The sequence below is a fragment of the Elephas maximus genome, chromosome 7 (genome assembly GCF_024166365.1).
Source record: "Elephas maximus indicus isolate mEleMax1 chromosome 7, mEleMax1 primary haplotype, whole genome shotgun sequence".
In the NCBI taxonomy this organism is placed as follows: domain Eukaryota; kingdom Metazoa; phylum Chordata; class Mammalia; order Proboscidea; family Elephantidae; genus Elephas; species Elephas maximus.
The window spans coordinates 12,383,144-12,402,782 of NC_064825.1; the positions used below are offsets into that span (position 1 = coordinate 12,383,144).

Sequence of the window (19,639 nt, forward strand, 5' to 3'; positions counted from 1 at the left end):
TTCATACAATGGAACATTACTCAACAATAAAAAGAAATGAGCTGTCAAGCTAAGATGTGGAAGAAACTTAAATGCACATTGCTAAGTGACAGAAGCCAGTCAGAAAAAGCTATCTACTATGATTCCAACTATATGAAATTCTGGAAAAGGCAAAACTATAACAGAGACAGTAAACGTATCAGTGGTCACCAGGGTTCGTGGGTGGGAATGAAGAAGGGGCTCACGGAGCATTTTTACGGCAGTGAAACTATTCTGTATGATACTGTAATGGTGGACATGTGACATTATGCATTTGTCAAAACTCATAGGACCGTACAACACAAAGGGCAAACCTCAATGTAAACTACCGACTTCAGATCATAGATTTAGATAAATTGATTCATCAATTGTAATGAATGTTTCACAGGAATGCAAGATGTAAATAATAGGGGAAACAGTGTGCAGGGTGGGTTGGGAGGAGGAAGGTGTATAGGAACTCTGTAGTTTTTGCATAATTTTTCTGTAAACCTAAAACTGCTCTAAAAAATAAAGTCTATTAAGAAAAAAAGCATGAAACACCTTCATTGAGGGAGGTGGGGGAAAAGGTTATTACCTAAGTAACTTTGGAAATGAGTGGAGTCTGTAAGACTAAAGGCAAAAGAAACTCTGCATAAGCACTGTCCTCTAGTTGATAACGTTGTCTCCCATGGGGGTGTGGGTTAGCAATTATGGTACCACTATACAATTGATAGGGTCCCTATGAGCCAGAATTGACTCCACAGCAATGGGTGTGGTTTTTTGTTTTGGTAGACAATGGCACTGGAATAGAACAATTAAGTGAATGGTTGGTGGATAGCGAGAATCACTGTTGGAATGGTAGGTTACAGGCAAGCAAAGTGAGGAGGCTAGGATGATCTATGTTGTAATGGATTAGAGTTGGAATCATGAGTGTGAACTCATGTTTAGCTGAATATAGATACAGGTAGTTACACTTAGAAATACTCATCGGTATGTGTACAAATGCGGGCTAATATACACACATATTTGTCCTTGCTCTGTCAATTGAGAGGGCCTAGAAGCAATGACAGTTCAGTATCAACACACCTAGCACCCTGATCTTGGTTTCTAATACCATTCTCAAATACAAGGAACCAGGACTCCTTGGAAAAAATGGCTGATTCTGGGACTGGAGCAAGAAATACGTAAGATGAGCCTGGAGCATCTTGTCCTGTCAAAAAAGTAAGAAAGTACTCAGAAACAAAACAATAAAATCCACCACGATGGGGGTATGTCACAGGAACACAGGGGCCACTTGACAGAGCTCTGAATGGTCAAAGCAGAAACAATCTGAGCAACAAAATAAATAAAGCGGTATAGTCATGCATCATTTAATGTTCATGATACAGTCTGAGAAATAGGACATTACGTGATTTGGATGTTGTGTGAACACCATATTATACATACTGCTGCTGCCTATGAGTCGAAGCATACAGTGTCATGTGGTAAACTTATTTCTAAGTAGGGAAAGTTCACATTGATAGAAAGTACAGTACATACATATGCCAGTAACACAGTGACTATCAAGACATGTGTTTTATAAGTTATACATGTACCGTACCACTACATACTTGGCAGTACAATCGCTTTGTATACAAGCGTGAGATACGTGTTGTGTGGGGGAAGCTGTTGTGTTTGCTACAGTTACTTCCACCACGTCCTGTTCTCTGATTGAGATTTCTGAATTCTCTTATAACCTTATAGGACTATGGACATATATGTGGTCAGGTGTTGCCCGAATGGGCGTTACACAGTGCATGACTGTACTGGATTATAAACAGAAGTATAAAATAAATATCCATGAGTCCATACTGATAACTCCTAACATGTAGACTTCCTTCCAAAAAATACAGTATGCAATGACAACAAAGTAATTTTATCCCATGGAGAAAACCGACAACCAGGTGATTAAGATCAACATCCTCAGTGATAATCATTTGGGTAATATGTACCCTTGATATGATGTGATGAAAATGGCACTTAACTGGGGGTTTCCCTTCCCAAACCCATAACCCTAGTTTAGTCATAAGAAAAACCTTAGAAAAATCCCAGTTGAAGGATATTCTACAAAATTCCTGACCAGTGCTCCTCAAAGCTGACAACGTTATGAAAAAAGAAACTGAGAAGTAGTCGTAGTCAAGTGGCATCTAAGGGGACATGACGACTAAGTGTAATATAGTGTCCTGAATGGGATTCTGGGAGAGAAAAAGGACATTAAATAAAAACTAAGGAAACGAGAATTAAGTATTGACTTTAGTTAATAACTGTCATGGATTGAATTGTGTCCCCCCAAAATATCTATCAATTTGGCTAGGTCACGATTTCTAGTATTGTGTGACTGTCCATTTTGTCATCTGCTGTGATTTTCCTATGTGTTGTAAATCCTATGATGTTAATGAGAAGGGATTAGCAGCAGTGATGTAAACTCAATCTACAAAATCAATCTACAGTTTAAGCCAATCTCTTTTGAGATATAAAAGAGAGAAGTGAGCAGAAAGACGGGGGGACCTCATATCACCAAGAAAGCAGCGCTGGGAGCGGAGTGTGTCCTTTGGACCTAAGGCTGCTCCATGGAGAAGCTCCTAGACCAGGGGAAGATTGATGACAAGGACCATCCCCCAGAGCTCAAAGAGAGAGAAAGTCTTCCCCTGGAGCTGGCACCCTGAATTTGGACTTCTAGCCTCCTAAACTGTGAGAGAATAAATTTCTCTTTGTTAAAACCATCCACTTGTGGTGTTTGTTATAGCAGCACTAGATAACTAAGACAATAGTATATCAACGTTAGTTCACTGATTGTACCAAATGTACCATTCTAATGTAAGATGTAAAGGTCGGCAGTTTGAATCTACCAGGTGCTCCTTGGAAATTCTATGGGGCAGTTCTACTCTGTCCTATAGGGCCCCTGTAAGTCAGAATCTACTCAACGGCAATAGGTAACATAAGATGTTAGTAATAGGGGAAACTGGGTGAGGGTATATGGTAATTCCTTGTAATATCTTTGCCATTATTCTGTAAATCTAAAACTGTTGTAAAATAAATAGCTTATTAAACAAATGTGTGACTGCTTTTTTCCAGCAGGGCAATAGAAAAGGTAAAGTTGAGAGCATTTCAGAATGATATCTAAAATTAACATGGCACATAAAATGAATGTGAAAGTGTGGTGCAATTTATACTGCGATTCCTATACCACACAACAGACGTCAGTATTATATTCAGGTGGGTATTTAAAAAAAGTTGATTATTGTGATGAAAGTACAGTCTCTCATTCTGTTCCATTCCAAGGTGACACAGCAGAGTGCGTGGCTGACGGTTTCTCCTGGCTGTGTGGGGTTCTAGGATCTTTTAGTCCCCTCTGGAATTGACTCAACGGCAGTGGGGTTTTTTTTTTTTTTTTTTTTTGTGGATCCTAACTGGTCTTTGGTACAGAGTGGCTGCTGTGGCCTGTGATTTCAGTGACAGCTGTCTGATTATTGAGTATTTACAGTCCTGGTACTTGTTTTGCATATATCCTTCTAGTGAATTCCCCTATTTCCTTAAATTTGTCAAATGCCATTCAAATTGCTTGCATACAACCAAAGAATCCCAACAGATAAAACCAATTAAAATATCTAAATGATTTTTTTGTGATCTTGATAATCTGATTTTAAAGTTCATAGGGGAGAGTAAATGTTCAAGAACAGCCAAGAATACCCCGATAAAGAATGATGATGGAATAATTCTACCAGATATCAGAAACACACTATAAAAACTATAGTAATTAAAACAGGATGCAATGGCTGCAGGAATAGTGATCAACTGGACAGACTTTAGAAACAGTCCCATAGATACATGGGAATAGGTAGATCTCTGGCACAAATGGTTTGTGCTTGACTCCTAACCTAAAGGTTGGCGATCTGAACCCACACAGCAGTGCCACAAAAGAAAGACCTGAAAATCTGCTTCTGTGAAGATTACAGCCAAGAAAACCCTATGACTACGATTCTACTCTGTAACACACGTGGTAACCCTGAGTCAGAATCAACTTGACAGCAATGAGTTTGGTTATACATGAGAATATAGTGTATGATTTTAAAGCACCATTTATAATCAGTGTGGAAATAATGAAATAAATCAATAAATGATATTAGGGCTTTTGGATATTTATATGTAAAAAAATCATATCTTGTGCAGATATGACTAGCTGTCTACAAAAATCTTTTCTCCCCTTCCATGGTATAGATTTTTAATGGAGAAGTGACTGCAAAACCAGGGACATCTTTTCTTATGCCCTGTGCATCTAGTTGTGGCCATGTGACTAATTCTTGGCAATGCTGTACAAACAAAGCTGTGTTCCATTTCTGGTTCAAGGGTTTTAAGTTGAGTGTGCCTCTCCAATGGTTTTTCTCTTTCTATTGTCTGAGTGCCAAAAAAGATTCCCTAAGTTATATCTGAGACACAGATGAAAGAAGCCTGGGCTCTTGAATCACCTCATGCAGCAGGAATTACCAACTACTAGGAATACCTATCATGGTGAGTACTGGTTGAAGACAGCCTAGTCTAACCTAACAAATATAGGACACTTTTTCACATAGTTTATATATTAAAAAAACTTCCCGTTCATGAAAGAACTGATTATTAAAATAAGCTCTAAGAGGCAATTAATAAATATGTAGAGAAATAAGCATACGGAAAGGTTCTTAACCTCAAAAGTAATCAGGAAAATACAAAGTGAAATAACGGTAATATAGCATCTTAATTTGATACATACATTTGGCAAAAACTTAGAGATAATACACAATATCAGCAGAGAGCTGAGGAAATAGCTTCTGTCATATACTGCTCATGATAAATTGGTAGTCACTTAGGAAAAAAACTGAGCAGAATGTATTGGAATTTAAAAAAGGGATTCCCATTGGTATAGTAACTTTATTTCTCGATTTCCATTTTAAAAATGCTTTCATATATGAATAAAAACTTCACCAACCACCTTTAGGTTCCTTATTACATTACCCCTTATTTGATTAAATCACAAGATTAGATTTCTAGTAGGTGTGGCCAAATGCAAACATAATCAAAACAACTTGCTTTCTGCCCCCCTACCCCCTGTATCATCTTGTCGCTTCCTACCCCAACTCCAAAATTTTTGTTGGTAATTTTATTGGCACTGCATTATGTTTACAAATTAATTTATGGAGGATTTATCATATTTATAGTCTCTTTCATCAATCACATAATATACCTCTCCATTTGTTCGAGTCTTCTTTTGTGGCATAAATAGGACTATAAAGTTTTCTTCATGTAATTTTGCACGTGTTTCTGCAATAACCACCATTTATTTTTAGTTGCTCCATAACTGATGCAGGGGAGAGAGGAATGTTTTTCTTAATCCCAGGAAAATCTGAAAAGACTTCAATGCTGGTTGAAAGAATTATGACAACATTAGTATGTCACGGTCAGTGGGTTAAATATTACAAGGTCAATTAGTAAATTAAAATTCAATCTTCTGTAGCAAAAATACAATGAGTAAATTTTATTTTGTATATCAAACAAGTAAACCACATGCTCAAGGTTAAGATTTTCACTAAATGGTAAAACAAACTCTGGGGAAAGCTTCTTGCAAACAAATGCAATTTTATGAAACCTGAAAAGAAAGAATATTTACCTCAACCCCACTTATGTTAATTATTTTGTGTCTTTAAGATATTTAGCTTATATTTTACAGATTTCTTTGTATATGATTAAAATGTAAGCTCAGTGCTTTGTATTGTCAAAGCACTTGATTTTATTTCAAAATGGAACTTAAATTTTTTATGTTTGGGAGAGACAAACATAAAACAACAAAACACACGCACAGGTAACGGCACGTTGCAATGAAAAAAGCCTGGATGGATGAGATGAACAATTAAGATGGGACCAATATGAAAAACTTCTAAAAATTAAAGTAAGCACGGGTGAAGTACAATGCAAAATCACATCACTATTTCATATATTAAAAAAAAAAAAAATTAACCAAAGCAAAATACCGAATCAAACCAATTTCGCCCTTCCTGCCTGCTTCTGCTTTCCCCGCCAGCCTTCTTTCTTCTCATTCCCCCCAGCACCCGAAATCTCCTATCGCGAGAAGGGTACTTAATTGGAGACCCTGGTGGCTAGTGGTTAAGAGCTACGGCTGCTAACGTAAGATGGTCTGCAGTTCGAATCTATTAGGTGCTCCCTGGAAACCCTATGGGACGGTTCTACTCTATCCTGTAGGGTCGGTATTATTTGGAATCGACTGGACAGCAACTTTTTTTTTTTTTTTTTAATTTAACCTCTATGAACTTCTGACTTAGTGGTGATTTTCGAGGAAACACGAGAAAGCCGTCAGTATAGTGCACAGAGCGTAACAAACGTATATTGACACTAAACCTGCTCAGGGCGAATCCAGTACACGAACAGAGGGTAACACTTCACTTAGTCTTCACGTCTCTAAAACGTGGAACTTGTAATTCTGACGTTTACGCACCTCACAGCAGCGCATGCTCCGTAGGTGAAACAGCGCCTCTCCTTCCCCTCGTTGGAGATTCTGGTTTGTCTATTAATTTACGACAGTCGTAAATTAGGATTTCGTGATGGCTTCCTAACTTTACGACGGCAACAACTATGGCGGCTGCTAGTGGTAGATTTGAAAGTGCGAAGAGTATCGAAGAGCGTAAAGAACAGACCCGGATTGCTAGGGCCGAAGTGTTGCGCCAGGTACGTCTATTTTGGAGCTTTTGAAACCCTTTAAGTTGTGGGAGTGGAGGGTTCCCGACAGCTAGGCACTCCAGCTTCCCTCATCCCGGCACACACTTAAGTACCTTACCTTTTCTGGGTGGGGTCTCTTTTGAGGATACCCCCAAGCTCTTGGCTGTTCCCCGCCTTCCAAACGCTCTGGCTGGCTCCTTTGTTCTTTCCCTGTATTCAGGGAGCGTTGTTCCTTTTCCTCTGAGTTTCCTTGCCTTTTAAATCATCCCGTCTTTTCTGTCTCCTGGACTGCGCACTTGTAGGGACTCTGCCGTAGTGCCTTACAGCCTTAGTCCTTGCTCATGTTGTATCTGAAACTAAAATTTTCATTTTGAAGAACAGTTGTAAAGAATGTGTTTGACCATTTTATTCTCGTGTCTTCCTTTTGGTATCAGTTTCAGGCTCATTGCAAGCCTTTACTGATCCAAACAAGGGTTGACAGTGGAGACCCAGAAAATTTAGTCCCTGGAAAAAGATTGAGAAACTTTGTATTCCTCATTTAGACTGAGATGCATAGAGGTAAGATACAAAGAATGGAGCAAGTAAACTCTATTAAATTGTCTAACAAGCTATTCAAGATGTTTGGTAACAAATGGGAAAAGTTAATAGCTGGAGAGCAAGGTAGGGTACAAGTGAAAGTACACGGTTTTGTTTGTTTTATGATGGGAGAATTTTAAACGAGTTTAAATGCAAATGAAAGGATCCAGTACAGAAGGAAAGGTAGAGGATGCAGGAATGAGAGGGTATAATGACTACAGCCAGATCTTAAAGTGGGAGAGTAGGCAGTTAGTCTTAGACAAGCGCAAGGTCTGTATTGCTCCCTGACTTTAGTATAAGTATTATGTATGTATAGTAAGTATTCTTCAACCTTGATTCTGGTATTTTCAAGCAGTTTTTCGAGGGAAGTAGGGTTTGTAAGCATGCTTTTAAATCCTCATTGTTTCTGTAACCCTTATCTGCAAACTCAGCCTTATTTGCTCTTATTTATTCTTGTGAAAGAGTTTACTTAATGCTATTCAAATGTAAGTGTTTTCTGTAATTTGCTGAAGCTTGTTCAATATTATCGTGGGGTAAGGGAGAAAGATTTATTTGTGGAAAAATAAGTGGTAACATAGTTCTGATATGACTATTAGGAAAAGATAAAAGACTATTAGTAAAAGATTACATTGTTGAACAGGAGCTATGAATATTATTTACTCATTTATTTGCATACAGACTAGAATTACCTTGAGAACTGATATTTGTTTGCAACATTACCATTCATATTAGTTCCTTAAGTGGTTTTAAAAATTTTTATTGTAATTCATTTTCATTTTTATTTGAGTTTTCTTACTTTTGCTGTGAGGAATAAAATGATCCTCACTCCCAAATGCTGGAAGAAAACTTCCAGTTTACTCTTTGATATTTGAAGAAAAAAATATCCAAAACTTGGAAATAAGGCAAAACATGACTATGCTTCCCTTAATATTGTAGTTGATTTGGAAATCGATTTGGCGCTTCCTTATAAAGCTAGAAATAGAACTGCTATACGATCCAGCAATCCCACTCCTTGGACTATGTCCTAGAGAAATAAGAGCCTTTACGCGAACAGATATATGTACACCCATGTTTATTGCAGCACTGTTTACAATAGCAAAAACATGGAAGCAACCAAGGTGCCCATCAACACATGAATGGATAAATCAATTATGGTATGTTCACGCAATGGAATACTACGCATCGGTAAAGAACAGTGAGGAATCTGTGAGACATACAACATGGAGGAACCTGGAAGGCATTATGCTGAGTGAAATTAGTCAGTTGCAAAAGGACAAATATTGTAGAAAACCACTATTATAAGAACTTGAGAAATAGTTTAAACTGAGAAGAAAACGTTCTTTTGTAAAAAGTTACGAGAGGGGGGAGGGAGGGAGGAGGGTGGGAGAGGGGCATTCACTAGATAGTAGATGAGAACTACTTCAGGTGAAGGGAGAGACAGCACACAATACAGGGGAGGTCAGCACAATGGGACTAAACCAAAAGCAAAGAAGTTTCCTGAGTAAACTGAATGCTTCGAAGGCCAGCGAAGCAGGGGCAGGGGTCTGGGGACCATGGTTTCAGGGGACATCTAAGTCAATTGGCATAATAAAATCTATTAAGAAAACATTCTGCATCCCACTTTGAAGAGTGGTGTCTGGAGTCTTAAATGCTGGCAAGCAGCCATCTAAGATGCATTCATTGGTCTCAACCCACCTGGATCAAAGGAGAATGAAGAACACCAAGGACACAAGGCGATTACGAGCCTAAGAGACAGAAGGGGCCACATGAACCATAGACTACATCATCCTGAGACCTGAAGAACTAGATGGTGCCTGGCTACATCCAATGACTGCCCTGACAGGGAACACAACAGAGAACCTCTGAGGGAGCAGAAGAGCAGTGGGATGCAGACCCCAAATTCTCATAAAAAGACTGAGACTAGAAGGACCCGGGTGATCATGGCACCCAGATCTTCTATTGGCCCAGGACAGGAGCCATTCCCGAAGCCAGCTCTTCAGACATGGATTGGACTGGACAATGGGTTGGAGAGGGATGCTGGTGAGGAGTGAGCTTCTTGGATCAGGTGGACACTTGAGACTATGTTGGCATCTCCTGCCTGGAGGGGAGATGAGAGGGTGGAGGGGGTTAGAAGGTGATGAAATGGACACGAAAAGAGAGTGTGGAGGGAGAGAGTAATTGGGAGTGTGTAGCAAGGTGTATATGGGTTTTTGTGTGAGAGACTGACTTGATTTGTAAACTTTCACTTAAAGCACAATAAAAATTATTAAAAAAAATATTGTAGTAGAGAGTTGTCTAAGCAACCTGCCTCATGGTCATCTGACTAGAGAAACATGACTTTGATGGATTTGAGCTGAAACTATGAAGTTAGATCTTGTAGAACACTGGTATAATGTGTTGGTTCCTGATTAGTAGAGAGGTAGGGAATATAACTTCAAAGGTTATGTGTTCTTTTGCCCTTTGGACAGTTTTGAGTCTAATTTAGCAATCTTATTCCAGCATCCTATTTTCTTCTATGTATAGATATGTTTCTTACATCTTTTTGAACTAGCTTGGTCATCTTGCTGGTTCTCTCACTGATAATATACATAGTATGTGCTCACTATGTATTAGTGTGAGAATTCTGTTTCTAACTTTGTGAAAATTTTATTTTGATAAGAGTGTATAGAAATTTTCCTGATTTCTGTGCCATTTTGTGTATGTAATAAGTTCTTGGATATATAGAATAAAATGATACATTTTATAAATTTACATTTATTTATATAATTTTGAGTAGGTAATAGTTTCACACTGTTCAAAATTCAAAAGGTAGGAAAGGGTAAACAATGACAAGTCTTTCCCATTTTCGACTTTGGCTACTCATTTTCTTTCCCTGAAGATAAGCAATGCTATCAATTCCTTAGCTACCCTTCCAGGAATGTTTTATTTCATATGCCTGTATAAGCAAATATGTTAATAATGGTTGTCTGCTGCCCTCCCCACTTTTTGTACAAATCATAGAATACTGTGTGCACTATTTTGATCCTTGGTATTTTCTTCTAATAGTATGTTTGGTGGCTGATCCTCAACAGTGCATACAGAGATACAGAGCTTTTTTCTTTTTTTCTACAGCTGCATAATAGTCTGTATTATGGAGGTACCATAATTTATTTAGCCAGTCTAACTCAGATAATATTTGCATATGTGTGAGCATTTTTGTTTTATAATTCTGAACTATTATTGATGCAATGAATGACTTCATATATGGTCATTTGTACATATTGTCAGTTACATATATATACATATTAGGTAAATGTCTCAAAGTGGATTTACTGGGTCAGAAAGTATGTTCTTAAATAATTTTGATGGGTATAATCAGGTTGCCGAACAAAGTCAGTTCTGACAAATGACGACCAAATTTGTGTCAGAGTAGAACTGTGTTCCTAGGGTTTTTAATGGCCGATTTTTTTGGAAGTAGATTGCCAGACCTTTCTTCTGAGGCATCTCTGGATAGAGTCGAACCTCCAGTCTTTGGGTTAGCAGCCAAGTATTTTCACTGTTTGCACTGCCCAAGGATTGGTTTGCTAGGTCATCATCAGTGTATAAGAAAATTATCCAACACTTACGACATCATGGTATATTAGCAAACTTTTATAATAATACCATTTTTAATATAATTTATTTTTTTTTGTTTAGAATATACACAGCAGAATGTATAACAGTTCAACAGTTTCTACGTATACAATTCAATGACACTGATTACATTCTACCAGTTGTGCAACCATCCTTACTCTCCTTTTCTGGGTTGTTCTTTCCCCATTAACATAAATTTGCTAACCCCTAAGTTTCCTGTATAATCTTTTGAGTTGATCTTGTCATATAGATAGATCTTAAAAGAGCATAATTTTCAAGGCGGCATTCTTTACCAGTTAAGCTAAACTATTGTTTGGTTTCAAGAAGACTTCAGGGGATATTTTTGGTTTAAGGTTTAAAGATTATCTCAGGGCAGTAGTTTCAGGGGTTCATCCAGCTTCCATGGCTCCAGAAAGCCTAGATAGAGTCCAGTGAATTTGAAATTCTGTTCTGCATTTTCCCCCTTTTAATCAGGATTCTTCTATAGAATCTTTGATCACATGTTCAGTAATGGTGGTAGCTGGGTACCATCCAGTTTCTCTGGTTTCATGGCAAAGGAGCAGTTGTTTATGGAGGCAATTAGCCACACATTCCGTATCCTCTTCTTCATTCTCCTCCTTTCTTTGCTCCTCCAGGTGAATAGAAATCAATTGTTGTGCCTTGGATGGCCACTTGCAAGCTTTTAAAAGACCCAAGCACTATGTAATGAACTGGGCAGTAGAACAGAAGCACTAAATATGCTATTAGGACAATTAACTGGGATGCCCCATGAAACCATGACCCTAAACCTTCAAACCAAGGAACTGAATTCCATGAGGTATTTGGTTGTACGTAAGCAGCCTCGGCAGCTACTCTTTTTTTTTTTTTTTTTTGTCATTGTTGTCAATATATCTGTCTTGCAACTTTTGCCAATTGAACTGTTTACAGGTGTACAACTTATTGACAGCAATTACATTAATCGGCTGTGCAACCCTACCATTAATCAATGCAATTTTTCCATCACCATTAACTGATAGTCAGTACTCCATAAGCGGTAACCCTCCATTTCCCCCTCCTTCCCAACCCTACTAACCACTAATAAACTTTGGTCTCTATATATTTGCCCGTTATTGTCTATTTATACAAGTGAGATTATACAATATTTGCCCTTTTGTGATTGACTTATTTCACTCAGCATAGTGTTTTCAACCTCCATCCATATTGTAGCATGGATCAAGACTTCATTTCTCTTACTGGCTGAGTATGCAGTATTTTAAGGTAACACTAATATTACTCTTTGGGCCAGATTTTAAGCTAGAGCTCTTTCCTTGGATATTTTGATTATTTGCTTATTTTTCTCTAATAACTCTTCCAGGAAGGGGGGGAAGATTCCCACTTTGGTTTCATATTTCGTACTTCCATCTACTCTTTGAATGTTTTCTGACTGAGTTCCTTGTGTTCCTTCTGTAGCTTTTATGCATGTTTCTTTTTTTTTTGGCTTTTCAGTCAATTACTAGTGTCTGATATAATAAGGAAGCTCTTATCAACGTTGTAACATTCACTTGAGAAGTTTTGATGCTCCTTTTAAAAACTAGTGTTAAAGATAAATTTTTTTTAAATGGCTTCTGAATCAAATGTTAACATTTTTAATAAGGGCCATAGACTTTGTGTCAGCTTTAGAAGCTCTGTAGAAGGAGAATCTGGGAAGGTTTTATGGAGAAGATGTCAGTATATAGTATTTCTTCAGATGGCTAATGTTTATGGTTATTATATGTTTTAAAATCTTGTCAAGGCAAAGTTGACAGATTTGGCCAGTAAAGAAAAAATGAATCCGTGTTAGATTCAGACAGGTTATTACTTACATAGACAGCAAAAACAAGAGTAGCTTAAGTGTCAGCTCTCAGTGCCCCTTGTCCATAGAATGACCCTGAAACAAAAGGGGCCAAATGGCTGCACACAGATGATGGGACACCCTGTTGCTGAGGAGCCAGCCTTGCAGCTAAGTAGTTTTATAGCTTGCAGGTGTACTCTTAGGAGGGCGAGACAGAAAGACTCATAGCTCATCAGAACCCGGGAGATGATGAGAAATTATAACCTGCCCAAGAAGATTGGAGGCAAGTGGGAAATGGCTTAGAAGCAGTTCCTCACTAGCCTCCCATGTTCTTTTGTTCAAGGAGGACCTTTCTATTAAGATTTAGATCAGCTAAGGTTGGTTTACCCTTGCCTACGTGGCATATGTGGATACATGCAAAGTTGTTTAGGTACCATGGCAGAGCTGTTCCTTACTTACCTCACTTGCATAAAATGTGTACATTTTATGGTGGTTAAAAACTTCTCCAAGAACAAAATCAGTCACTTGTGTTGCTTCCTTTACATTTTAAGATTTTTACTTGGTAAAAATGTATAAAGATTCCTGTCATTCACATAATTATTTGGGAAATATTTGTGCCCATTAATGCAAGAATGGAAATATGAGGCTTTTTTTGTAGCTGACTATGTCTTCATAATCCATTCCCCTGACTTTTGATACTTCAGAATCCCACCTTTGGGTCTTCCCTCCTTATTTCTAGTTCTGCAAAGGAAAGAATATCATAGTGCTCGCTTTTCCCCACAGATTTCATCATGTTATTTAAGTAGGATGGCCGTATAATTTAATCATTTAAACTCGTGGGACACTTGGGAGTGAAAAAGGGTGCTATTAATAATTATGCAGGGAAAAAATCAAATGGGTCGGCTGGGCAAAATGCATTATATGTTCACCAGTAGAGATCATTTGATCCATCCTTGCCATTTCACAGATGAGATAGCTGAGGCCCAGGGAGGCAACAGCTAGGATCATGTTCATACACATGCGTGTACGTGCGTGTATTTTTACACATATACTTTGAAAATAACACTTTTGAAAAATTTATTTTTCTTTTTTGTTATAGAAAATTGCCAAATGTATAGAGGTGTAAAGAAGATAAACAAATCTTAAACCTGTCATTCAGAGATAATATTAACACTTTACTTCTGTTTTTTTTTTTCTTTAAATATGCCCACACACAAATTTAAATCCTCATGTTCTCTCAACAAATTGAGATTGTACCCAGATATGGTCCATTCTGCTTTGTCATTTCTTTCGTGAACAGCTTCCCATGCATTAAATACCTTTTGAAAGCCAGTTTTTTATTGCTTCATACTCTTTCATCTCATGGATATGTCGCATTTATCCTTATATTATTGTTAACCAGTGGATTATTTTTATTTTTTCATTACCGTAAATAATGCTGTGATAAATAAATACCCCACTAGGTTTTTTGTATCATTCAGTTTTTATTTCAGCAAGCATTCATTGAAGCACTTCTGTGTGAAGGCCTCTTGGGGAAATGGCAATGAGAGATGTAGTACTCTACCTTCAGAGAGCATATAGGCAAGCAAAGAGAAATTTAGAATATAACTATGATAAATTTTATAGGAGAGAGATGCATAGAGCTTGAGAAGCACCAACTGCAGCTTTGCAGTTTGGGGGAGATAGTGAGAGGGCAGGGAAAAACCTAGGAAAAACTTGTTTTAGTTGATAATTGTTGAAGGTTGATTAAAATTAGCAATATGATTACTTGGGTTTTAGAAAGAGAATTCTTCCTGAAGCAATTTTTAGGGGGCTGGGAAGGGAGAGGAGCATGAGTGTTGCACATTGAAGGCATGAAAATTAGTCTCCTGTTCCAAAGTCTAAGGCAGTAACAGTGGAAATGGTGAAGATGAAAGGATTTGAAGTCGTATCTGTGGGTGGGAGTTTAGGGAGAGGGGAGGGTCTAGAATAGGTCCCAGGATATTTCATCCCTGATTGGTGGCACAGTTCACTAGAGATTGGTAACGCGAAAGGAAAAGATTTTTAATCTTTTCTATACATTAAAAAAAAAAAAAAAAACCTTAGTCAGAAGTAAATCATGGCAAGAAATAGAAAATTCATTAATGAGACAGTACTTGTTATAAAAGTAGGAGAGGTTTTTGTTTCCTTTTTTTTGTGAAAAGCATTTGGATGAGCTGTTAATTTTCTTCTTCCGTGTTTAGGCTAAAGACAATTTTGAAAAAGAAGAAAGGCTTAAAGAACTTAAGCGACTTCGGGGTGAGGATACATGGATGCTGCCTGATGTGAGCGAGCGAATTGAGCAGTTCTCACAGGTGAATGCTAACATGTTTTCATGTTATGAGCAAATCTGTCCTTTTTTGTACTTATTCAAGTTAATATTGGAAGAGCAACTTCATAGAATAGTTTCGTTAGTTACAGAATGAATATCATATATTTTAATATTTTGGATGTTATGACAGTGGAAAGATCTTGCTACTTGCGTTAGCTGATAAAAGGCTGAGATTCAAATTTCTGCCTCACTTGTAGCAAGTTTAGCAAATTAGATCTAAAAAATTATGCATTTGAAACTATGCTGTGTTCTTTCTGTCTCAGCTCTTACTTCCCCACAATTTTAATTTATGCTATTTTGTTATATTTTATATGGCCTAATAATCTCCCATAAATCCCTTTGAGGTTACAGATGAATACACACACACACACACGTATTTGTATACTTCTTAAAATACCTGTTTATTTTCTTATATCTGTCAAATGAATCTACAAATAAATATAAACTGAAACTTCTGTAATATACTTATGGTAAGAAACCCTAACCATATAATTTATTGGTATTATACATATTATAGATGCATATTAAGGTTTTGTGAAAACAGCATGGAGGCAGTGTCTGACCCCCTCCAACCCGACGAGGGGCAAGGAGAACCAAGATCAACAGTGTAAGGCTGACTTCCATGAGGTGGAGGCCAGACAAGCCTCTTCTCTCCGCCATCTTTACTAATTCTGTCACCACCCCTCTCTCGCATAGCACTCTTTACTTCTCTGCTGGGTTCGATAATTCATTGCAGCGGCCACACAGAACTCACAGATTGTGCTCAAGATTATGGGGTTTATTAGGGATGTAACAGTTACAGTTCAGGCTCAGGAATACTCAGGGTACAGTTCTTCCATCAGGACAGCCTCTTCCCAACCGTGCTCACAGGCACGCCTCTCCATGGCCCTAGGCCTCTCCCCAGAGGTACTCAGCTTTCTCTCTCCATGGGCTGGGAAACCCACCACGTGGTCTCCTGCTTCTGGGTCTCTCCTGCTACTACTTCTCACTGTCTTCAGGATTATAGCTTTCTCTCCCTTTCCCTCCCCACCCCCTTCCTGTTTCCAGGAGCTTCTCAGTGCAGGGATCCCGGGTCCAACAGACGGGCTCACTGCCTGTGTTCGTCCTTGGTGGTGGTAGGATCCTCCTTTCAGCTTTGGAACTGGCTCTCTTTTAGGGCAAAACTGACCAATCCCCTTGGTGGACCACAATTAACCTATCACACTGCTCCACCCGTCCACCTGGGTGGGAGTTATAAGACCATGGCTAGAAAGGGCACACAAAAGTAGTTAATCACACCATAGGTTTCTTTGGAAGATTTTATTTAGTTACTCATATTCCTGTCTCATTTTATTAAACATTTGAAGTTCTTTGGAAGGTGAATTTTTTTTTCCCCTCAAAATGCTTACTTTTCAAATAAGATGGAAACTAAATTCCTTTTTTACCTGTTCAAAAATTACTTATAGGAACACTCTGCGAAGAAAAAGAAGAAAAAAGATAAGCATTCAAAAAAGGTAAAGAAAGAAAAGAAGAAAAAGAGCAAGAGACAGAAATATGAAAAAAATGAGTCAGCTGCTAGTTCATCAGTAAGTATGTAGTAAAACTAAGCAAAGCAGCTCTTTGAGAATATTTTATTTAATGGGATAACATAACCAAACTCAGTGCCGTCGAGTCAATTCCGACTCATAGCGACCCTATAGGACAGAGTAGAACTGCCCCATAGAGTTTCCAAGGAGTACCTGGTGGATTCAAACTGCAAACCCTTTGGTTAACAGCCGTAGCACTTAACCACTATGCCAACAGGGTTTCCATGGGATAATATATGGGAACTTAAAAAAAAAAATTACTAGGTGTATGAAAATAACTGGGACACTTGGAGGTGCCAAGAAATAATGGAAATATGGATTTTGGGTTCTAGAGAAAGGCAAAAGTATAGGGATATGGTTTGGAAATCATTGCTAGTTGAAGCCATTAGACTGGATGAAATGCCTAAGGAAATTGAAAAGAAAAAACGCTGACACTAAAGAGCCTGACAGGAAGTAAAGGACATTAAAAAGAAGTAGTTAGAAAATTAGAAGGAGAAGTAGGGAAGAGCAGCATTGTGAACATAAGGGAAAAGAGTTTGAAGACATTTGAGAGTTTGTTACTTCTATTATGTGTTTATGTACTTTTAGGAAAAAACGAAGAAGGTAGCTGGGTCTCCTGTGTTTCTGGCCAGTTCTGGGATTAAAGAACTCCCAGAAGAGAGGAAAGCAGATCAAATCCTTCATATTTGTTTTCAGGAAGATAGGGGTGTGTGTTTGCGAGGTGTGAAACTCCTTTGCAGTGAACAGTTTGGCCCTTTTTGGTCCTGGTTCCCTAGAGCAGGACTACACCTGAGGCCAAAGAGTGGAGGCCTACCAACTAAGAAGGATCACCTGGGGGCCGATGGCGACTAAGCCTCAAGAGGCCACGTGGTAAGGCCAGTAAATGCCTTCGAAGACGGAGGCTCACTGGGGCTTCCAGGTTGGAGAGAGTGCAAACATTCTGTTCTCTGGAGGGTAAACCCCTGAGGATATGGAAGCTCTGTGCTGAAGACCCCTCCCGGACTTCATCCTTCTTGTTTGTATCCTTTTTCCTTCTGTATTAAATATAGCCCTTTCCCTGCAGCTTGGGAGTTGTTCCATTGGATTACCGAACCTAAGAAGTAGAAAAGGGACTAGAAATAGAGAAGGAACCGGTACCTGCTGACCTGGCCCCAGGTGGATGGGGATGAGAGAGAAAGGGGTCTGAACTGACCAGGAGGGAAAGCTGAGATTTCCCTGGATTGGTTTGATATTACAAAGTGCTCTTTGTTTTTTTAACAGTATTTTTGCTAGACACAGAATTTCAGGTTTATGGTTCGTTTTCATTCTGTACTTTAAATGTTATTCCATTCCAATGTCTTCTGGTTTACATTGTTCCTGGGAATTCTGTAGCCATTCTTATCTTTTTTTCTTCCATATGTAATATGCGTTTTTACTCTGGATGCTTTTAAAGTTTTTTTTTTATCGTTTTTTAGCGAATCACTTGGATGTGTTGTGTTTTTTTTAATTCTTCCTTGAGTTCATTGTGCTTCTTTGATTTGAGTTTAAAATCTCCATCAACTTTAAAACTCTGTAGCCGTTGTTTTGTCAAATGTTTTTTTCTGTCTTCTTTTGTTTGCCTGCTTAATATTGTCCCACAAATTGCTAAGCCTCTGTCTACTTTCTTTCTAGGTTTTTTCCTTTCTATGCATCAGTGTGAATAGCTTTTATTACTGTCTTTAAGATTAGACTCACTGACCTTTTCTTTTACAGTATCTAATCTGCTTTTATCCCTTTCCAGCAAAATTATCATTTCAGATATTACAATTTTTGTTACGAGTTTTATTTGGGTCATTTTTTATATCTTCAATTTATCTCATTACATTGATGTTCCCCTTTCCTTGAACATATTTGTAATAGCTGTCTTCTTGTTTGCTATTCTATCATCCCTTGTTTCTTGTTGTTTCTATTGACTAATTATTCTCCTATCGATGGGTTACGTTTCACTGCTTCTTGTAGGTCCAGTAAGTTTTGTTAATATTTGTGTTTTAGGTGAAAGTTTACATAGCAAATTAGGTTCCCGTTTAACAATTTTTATACAGCTTTTTCCATGACATTGGTTACATTTTCACATGTGTCAACATTCTCATTATTTCCATTCTTTTTGTTCTCTTTTCATTGATCTAGCTTCCCTGCCTCTGCTTAGCTTCTCATCTTTGTTTTAGGGTAAATGATGACCGATTGGTCTCATGTGGTTGATTAATTTAAAGGAGCACAGTATTCACAGATGATATTGTTTATTTTATAAGCCAGTCTATTATTTTGATGGAAGGTGACTACTGGGAATGGCTTCAGTTCCAAGTTCAAAGGGTATCTTGGGTGATAGTCCTGAGGCTTCCTTTAGTCTCTATGAGCCCAGTAAGTCTGGCCTTTTTTAGAAATTTGAGTTTCAGTCTACATTTTTCTCCCATTCTAACACGGACCTTTGTGCCCCTGTCAGAATGATTGGCAGTGGTATCTAGGCACCATCTAGTTCTTCTGGTCTCAGACTAGAAGAGGCTACAGTTCTTGTGGGCCGTTAGTCATGTGGACTAGTTTCTTCCTTGACTTTATGGTTTCCTTCACTCCCCTTTGCTCCTGATGGGAAGAGACACATAGTTGTGTCCATAGTTGTGACCCATAGATGGCCACTTGCAGTCTTTTAAGACCCCATATGCTACTCCCCAATCTAGGATGTAGAACATTATCTTTATGAACTATGTTTTGCCAGTTGACCTAAATATCTGCTGAGACCAAGATCCTGAGCCTTCAAACCCAGTTACTCAGTCTCATGAGATGATTGGATATGCCTAGGAAGTTTCCTTAACTGTGCCCCCATGTGCTGTATTATATGTATGAGTATATATACCTTGCTCCTAATCATGTATACATATATGCCTGTAGGTACACCTATACATGCATATTCCTATACTTACATGTATCTTTCTGTACCCTGTATACCTACATGTCTACCTATGTAACCACATA

The 19,639-nt window shown here is 38.2% G+C and overlaps 1 protein-coding gene across 4 annotated transcripts in view; it reads left to right on the plus strand.

Moving 5' to 3' along the window:
- Positions 1-6,601: 6,601 nt before the first annotated feature.
- CWF19L2 (CWF19 like cell cycle control factor 2) overlaps positions 6,602-19,639 on the plus strand; it is a 160,953-nt gene continuing 147,915 nt past the window's right edge. For 2 of the 4 annotated variants that reach the window (XM_049889435.1, XM_049889436.1), the window contains exons 1-3: positions 6,602-6,750; positions 14,962-15,072; positions 16,535-16,654. In XM_049889435.1, the coding sequence (XP_049745392.1) occupies positions 6,658-6,750; positions 14,962-15,072; positions 16,535-16,654 (324 nt within the window). In that variant the 5' untranslated portion in view covers positions 6,602-6,657. The remainder of the gene's footprint in view (positions 6,751-14,961; positions 15,073-16,534; positions 16,655-19,639) is intronic. The other 2 variants (XR_007518146.1, XM_049889437.1) reach the window with 1 other exon arrangement.